Source organism: Meleagris gallopavo, chromosome 24, assembly GCF_000146605.3.
Source record: "Meleagris gallopavo isolate NT-WF06-2002-E0010 breed Aviagen turkey brand Nicholas breeding stock chromosome 24, Turkey_5.1, whole genome shotgun sequence".
Classification (NCBI taxonomy): Eukaryota; Metazoa; Chordata; class Aves; order Galliformes; family Phasianidae; genus Meleagris; species Meleagris gallopavo.
The window spans coordinates 169111-175887 of record NC_015034.2 but is presented as its reverse complement, the minus strand read 5'-3'; the positions used below and the strand labels follow the sequence as shown (position 1 = coordinate 175887).

At 52.8% G+C, this 6777-nt stretch overlaps 1 protein-coding gene across 3 annotated transcripts; it reads left to right on the top strand.

Moving 5' to 3' along the window:
- The first annotated feature begins 6 nt into the window (after positions 1 to 6).
- Positions 7 to 6771, top strand: LOC100543336 (D(1) dopamine receptor-like). 3 transcript variants are annotated; one of them, XR_002121418.2, is made up of 3 exons: positions 7 to 888; positions 1383 to 5534; positions 6365 to 6771. XR_002121418.2 is itself a non-coding variant. In XM_031556738.1 (3 exons), exon 3 carries the CDS (start codon positions 3308 to 3310, stop codon positions 4589 to 4591), a length of 1284 nt encoding a protein of 427 aa, XP_031412598.1. In that variant the 5' UTR covers positions 7 to 613; positions 771 to 888; positions 1383 to 3307; the 3' UTR covers positions 4592 to 6771. The 3 variants fall into 3 exon arrangements, 2 of the variants coding, with proteins under 2 accessions (XP_031412598.1, XP_031412597.1); XM_031556738.1 differs by having other exon boundaries at positions 7 to 613; positions 771 to 888; positions 1383 to 6771; XM_031556737.1 differs by having other exon boundaries at positions 1383 to 3040; positions 3129 to 6771.
- The last annotated feature ends 6 nt before the right edge of the window (positions 6772 to 6777 follow it).

Genomic DNA, 6777 nt, shown 5'->3' with positions numbered 1-6777 from the left:
TTTTTTCTTTTTTGCAGGTCACTTTTTTATGATATGTATGCACTTGGAAAAGCAGAAAGCCTGGTACTGCACATCAATAAATGAATTCCTTCAGGAGGAGAAGAGAAGGAGCGTGGGCTTTCTGCACGCCCTGTGCATGGCAGGGGAGCCCAGAGCTCTGTTGAGCTGTAGTCCTCTCTGCACCTCTCCCTGACCTGGAATGTATTCAGTATTATCAGTGTCTGGTCGTGAGCTCTCTCCTGGCCCTGAGTCGCAGTGCTTGAGCCACGCGCTTGGCTGAGCAGCACCTGGGCCTGCAGTTGCTGTGCTACTGCCAAAGCAGCTTCAGGCCCGCAGGGCTGGGAGAGAAATCCTGGGCATCATCAGGGTGCTGCTTTGGCTTTGGTGTCCTTGTCTGAGCGCTGCAGGCCCTGCTGGAGCCCGCAGTCAGCCAGCAGCGTGCCCAGGCTGCACGTGAAACGAAGCTCTGTGTTCCTTTCTTTTGTAAGCCAATGGGAGAAAAACCACTGTTTTCTGCCTACATGTAATAAAGGGGAGAGGAAGAACCAGGGTCCCTCGTGCTTCTGTTTCCCTTCGCAGCCCGTTGCCGTGTTAGGACTGTTCTACTGCAAAGGTATGCTGAAAGCAAGGATGCATTCCTGGGCTTTGTGTCAGAGTTGTTCCTGTGTGAGACAACGCCTTCCAACCTATGTCTCAGAACAGTTATTATTGTCTAACGAACAGCAACTATGTGGATTTTGGTTTTTTTTTTGTTGTTTTTTTGCCTAAAGGCAATGACTGAATGGAACACCTACCCTATCAGCCCTCCTTCCTGCTCTGCTAAGTGAAACAAGCCTTGAATTCACCAAGTCGAGTCGTTTCCTGCAGCCAGAGGTCGGAGCTGAGCAGGTGTGCTGATCCCTAGAGAGTATTTTTGCAGGGGGGGGGAAGGAAGGAGTCTCTTAGTCCTGTGCTCACTGTGTGTTGTCTGCAGCATCTCTGGAAGTTTCTAAACGACACGAGTAGTGCTTGTACTCCTCCTGTAGGAACTTAATGGGAAATAGAGCAGAGAATGACTGCTGGAGGAGCAAAGTCTGTAACCCATCAGACGGTGCTGGGGAAGAGTTAACACCCAAGCAGCTGCTGCTTTAAGTGGCTTGTCGTTTTCTTCCTTTGATGCAAAGAGGGGAATGTGATGGAGATGGCTGGGTGAGAAAATGAAATACAAGAAACAAAAGCTGGACTGCCACCCAACTGCAATCTTATCACACTCGAGTGCTGTATCAAACAGCACCTCACTCGATTCTCAGAAAAAATAGCAGCTGCTTAAGTGAGGAAACGTAGTGACTGTGTAGTGCATAATGCAGCAGCAGGAGACTGAAATTTGAGTTGTTTTCCTACAGCTGAAGAGCTACCAGCCCTTTCTCCACGAGGTGCGTGGCAGTGGAGGTGATGTTCTGGGTCCCACCACATCTTCCCCTTGCTGAGCCAGTTCTGAGCATCTCTTTCAGTGTAAGGATCAGATCCAGGTGTTTCTAAGCTCCTAAGGGGGGGGTCCTCAGACCATGGGTTTCCTGGGATGCCTTCACCTGAGCAAATGGTGAGCGCTCTGTCAACCTCAGATGGATTAAATGCTGCAGGACAGATCACCACCATCATTGTTCCCTTTTAGGCTGACAGAAGCATCCCACACCTTAGACATCTCTGTGTCCTGTACAGGGAATAGGAAAAAGTCACTTTGGGGAGCACAGGGGGCATCTGCATCCACCCTTGCATGGCATAATGCATCTCCGGGGAGCACAGGGGGCATCTGCATCCACCCTTGCATGGCATAACGCATCTCCAGGGAGCGCACCGCTGTCACAGAACCCTTAGAGTAAGAAGGGACCTCTGGGGGCCATCTAATCCAACTGCACTGAGACACCACAGCTCCATCAGGGCCTGATCCAGCCCTGTCCCGTGGTGTCAGGGCAGCTGGATGGGATCTTTCCCTCCGGTGCAGCCCTGGGAAGGAGGAAAGGAGCAGCGTTTCCACCGCCGCCAGGAGCGCAGAGCCGTGCGCCGGCGCTTGGTGCCATCTTGCTGCTGTCCCTGGCATAGGCACGAGCCCAGTGGAACTTATTAAAGGTTTAATTAGCTGTTTAATTAAACAAACCCTCACGAAAGAAACGCTGGGAACTGGAGCAGCTTCTTTCAGCTGTCACGGAGTGAGTGCACTGTTTGGTTTTGGAGTGAGCTGCTTCCTTGTGGGAAGAAGAATGATGCTCTCTTTCCATTTGTTCTTGGGCAGCTGGGATCGGGCAGAGCCTGAGTCACTGGTCAGCTTAATTAAATCACAGCATAGCTGAGCTGATGCTCGATACATTGGCTGCTGCTTTCTTCTGAAGTGTGTATGGCACAGGCAGAGGTCACTGAAATGCTCCCGGGGTGGTGAGTTAATGCTGAGCTGCCTGCTGGCTTTGTTACTTCAATCTGCAAGGGCTTTCGCTGCCCTTCTGTGGCTTCGCCAGTTTCCAGCACCGCACTTCTCTAAAGCAGGTCCCCATTTTTGCAGCTGCTCCAACTTGGGATGTTCTATGATTCTACAAAATGCCAACTGTGCAGCACTCGTGGCCAGGCAGCTGAGGACAGGAGGCAGCGACTGCTTTAGGGTCACACATCTGAGCCACGACTGCGTCCCTCTTATTCAGAGATCATACCAATAGATTCTTGCAGGCTACATTTCCATCCTGATTTGCACTGAAGAGCTTTCAGTCCCACTCGAATGCTTGCTGTTTAACCCCTAATTCCCAAGCAGCTCACCCTGTTAGCTGAGCACTGCCCTGCTGCTGATGAGCAGGGCAACTGGTGGGCAGAGCTAGATCACACCTGCATGAAACCCAGAGGCAATGAGAAGGAAGAGCAGACAGCAGAGGACATCTGCCTGCCAGAGCAAAGCAGAGCCTGGTTGATGCAAGAGGGGCTGAGGGGGGATCCTGCAGCAGATCAACACCAGAGAAAGAGCTCTGCAGCAGGAGAAAGGCTTGCAGCAAAGCCCTCACAGCTTGCTCCATGATCAGAGGTGAGTGCTGACTCTGTATGAATGATTGCAGAGAAAAGAAAGTGGGGTGAGAGGCAAGAGGATGAAACAAATGCTGTGCTGTCAGCAGGAGACTTGGGAGTGAGAGCATCCAGTGCTTTTCCCTGTGCTGGGTCACCTGGCTGAGTGTGAGGGCTGGGAGGACTGCACTCGGTGCTATGGAGCTGTCAGCAGGGCTTTGGATGCCGATGTTCAAGCTGTGAACTTGAACAGCTGTGAAATCCCTCAGTGGACTGGAGCAATGGAGCAATGGAGCAACCCATGGATGGCTTTTATTCCTCCGTGGAAGGTGGGCAGGACTCGATCAATGGCAGTGGGAAGAGCAGGGTGGAGGGAGAGACCCCCAGGTTTTCTCTCCGTGGCACAGCAGCTGCTTTACTGTTCCTTCTCATCCTCCTCACGCTCCTGGGCAACAGCCTGGTGTGTGTGGCTGTCATCAAGTTCAGACACCTACGCTCCAAGGTCACCAACTTCTTTGTTATCTCCTTGGCTGTGTCTGACCTCCTGGTGGCCGTGCTGGTGATGCCTTGGAGGGCTGCTGCTGAGGCGGTGGGGTTTTGGCCCTTTGGGGCTTTCTGTGACATCTGGGTGGCTTTTGACATCATGTGCTCCACAGCCTCTATCCTCAATTTGTGTATCATCAGCGTGGATCGCTACTGGGCCATCTCCAACCCTTTCTGCTACGAGAGGAGGATGACACCACGTGTGGCTTCTGCCATGGTTGGGATGGCGTGGCTGCTGTCTCTCCTCATCTCCTTCATCCCCGTGCGGCTGAGGTGGCACAAGGATCAACATCTCCTCTACCAGCAGGAGAACGTCACCCAGGAGAGCTGTGATTCTCACCTCAACAGGACTTACGCCATCTCATCTTCTCTCATCAGCTTCTACATCCCCGTTGCCATCATGATCGTGACCTACACCTGCATCTTCCGCATCGCCCAGCGGCGGATCCGCAGGATCTCCTCCTTGGAACACGCCCAGAGCTGTCACAGCATCGAGTGCCCTCACACAGCCAACCTGAGGAGCTCCTTCAAGAAAGAGACTAAGGTCCTCAAGACCCTCTCCATCATCGTGGGCGCCTTTGTCTTCTGCTGGCTGCCTTTCTTTGTGCTCAACTGCGTGGTGCCCTTTTGCGATCCTGACCAACACAAGCCTTGTGTCAGTGAGACCGTTTTCAGCACCTTTGTCTGGCTCGGGTGGGCCAACTCTTCCCTCAATCCCATCATCTACGCCTTCAATGCAGATTTCCGGAGGGCCTTCATCACCATCTTGGGCTGTGAATACCTTTGCCCCAACGACACGGTGGAGATGGTCAACTTCAGCAACGAGTTGGTCTCCTACCAGCACAGCACCTCGTGTCCAAGGGACGTGCTGACCCTCAGCCACCCCCATGCTGTTCTGCAGATGGAGAACAACGAGGTGTCCTCCGAGAAGCTTTCCCAGCTCTCCTCACACAGCAGCTGCCCTGCAGTGGTACAGGTGGAGTACGAAGCACAGAAGGTTGCACCGCTCACCTGCAATGCGCTGAACTGAGATGGTGGGAGCAGCGCGGTGGGATGGCGATGGATGGATGCAAGCAGGGGCTGCTGCAGCTGCCTGTTTTCTGAGGCCTTTGAGGGTAACGTGAACACTTCGTTCTAGCTGGGCAGGAGTTTGCATTGCTGACTGTGGAGTGATGTACTTATTTTCAGATGGCTCAAAGGATTCGGATGTTTGGTATTTTTTTTCTTTTTCTTCTAACCTACAGCTTCAGACCCGGCCCAGGTGTGCAGCAGAAATCTGTGTGGCTGCCCTCTCTCTGACCCATAGGAAAACACTTTTTGCAAAAAGACAAAAACACAACGGCTCCAATTTCTCTTTCCTTTCGTCTGCAGAGAGATGAGGCTTTGTGCAAGCTGCCCTGCAGGCCATGGCATGCACACAGCCACCTTCCCAGAGCCCCGGGGCTGTGCTGGGCTGCAGCTTGTCCAGAGCACACTGCACACTGCAAGGTGCTCGCTGCTGAGGAGCTGGGTGTACTGTAGGATGAATGTGTCCCAACCCCAGGATGCTGAACCATTTGCTCAGAGTCTTTGGGAATGAACCCTTCAGGCTCCAGGAGGACAAAGCCAGGTTTTAGGGCACGGATATTGCTGTTCTGATCTTATTGCCCATGCCACTCTTCCACCAGCCACGTCCCCATCCTTTTTGCCATCTGTTTCTTTCCCCTTCTACTCCTTTCTGTCTCTAACTCATTAAGGATCCTTCCTGCCCTGCCTCATTTCAGTAGTCATGACTTCTAAAGCAGCACTCCTTGCTGAGCTGTGCTCTTTAATCAGCCCCTCCTGTGCACACTGGAGCTGTGGCAGTGAAGATCCCCAGCACCTGGCTGCTGCCTGGGACATGAAATGCATTCTGCTCCACCTTGCCTTCCATCTGAGACATCCTTTGCTTGCTGCGCAACAGGAGAGCCTTCCTCCTCCTCCTCCTCCTCCTGGTAAGAAAGCTGACTAATTACAGACTAACAGTAATTGCTAAATAGAGCCCAATTATAGCCGAGTTACAGCACAGCCAACATGAGAATGGAGCGGAGCTCATATTCCTGAGGTCAGTGCTTGGCTGTTCCTATGGGGCACTGCTGAGACTCACCTTGATGGCCACCTCCCTGCGTAGCAGTGATGGCAGAGGGACAACCGTAACCCAGCAGAGCTCGCTGCGTTGCTGCTAGCTTCTGTGACATGCAGAAGAAACAATGGAGCAGTTGATGGGAACCTTTGATGGCGGTGGGTTTTCTTTGTATAGTTGCTGTCTAGATGCCTGATCCATTTGATTTACTACTGGTTGCTTGCTGCTTCTCTCCATTCCCCTACAGCTTCACTGGGAGCCTCCTCCTCCCATCCCAAATCCTCCTCCTCCCATCCCAAATCCTCCTCCTTCTGCCCCAAGGCGGATTGCAGAATAACAGAGCAGTGGCCCCAATGCTCTGAGAGCCATTCTGTGCTGCTGGAGGTGTTGTGGGATCCCACTGGGATCTCATTACACTCTGGTTATACAAAGAGGGATCGTGAACCAGGCAGAGGCACCCAATTCCCTTTGGGCTCAAAAGCTGCTCCCCCAGTGTGGACACATTGCGACCAGGGGAGAAGGAGCAGAGCTTCCACCTTTCCAACGTGGCTGCAAACAGTGCTTAAAGGCAAGAAAGGATGCTCTGAGACCAGGAAAAGGGCTGTCCTGCTCTGTGCAATCACAAAACAAGGGATAGAGTGGGGCAGGGGCCCCAAATTGGTTTTATTTAATATAGATATCTATTTTTTTTCTGTGTTTAAGTGAATGCACGGAGTACAGAAGGGGCTGAGTGGTGCAGGCTGCGTGATTTTGCTTTGGCATCCAACGTCAGCTGCTCCCCTCATTGGGCAGAGGCTCCAGGTGGGGGATACGAAGGTCTGGGGGGGCTCAAAGGAACCTGGAAGGATCTCTTAAGAAATCACAGCTAATCGAAGAGGTAATTGCGAGCAATGTGAGCTCCGGGGAGCGTTAACCATGTGCTGCATAGAGCCAAGCCGCCATGGCATGGATCTCCTCTGCTCCTACAGATGGAACCAGGGCTGCAGTGGGTGCGGGGCTGCCTGGCTTGGTCTGGTTGGCCCCAAATTCAGGTTCCAGGTTTTCCTTGAGGGATACGAAAAGACGCCCAAAAACCCCCAGAGAGAGGAAACGTGCGCGATGTGGGAAATCACCGC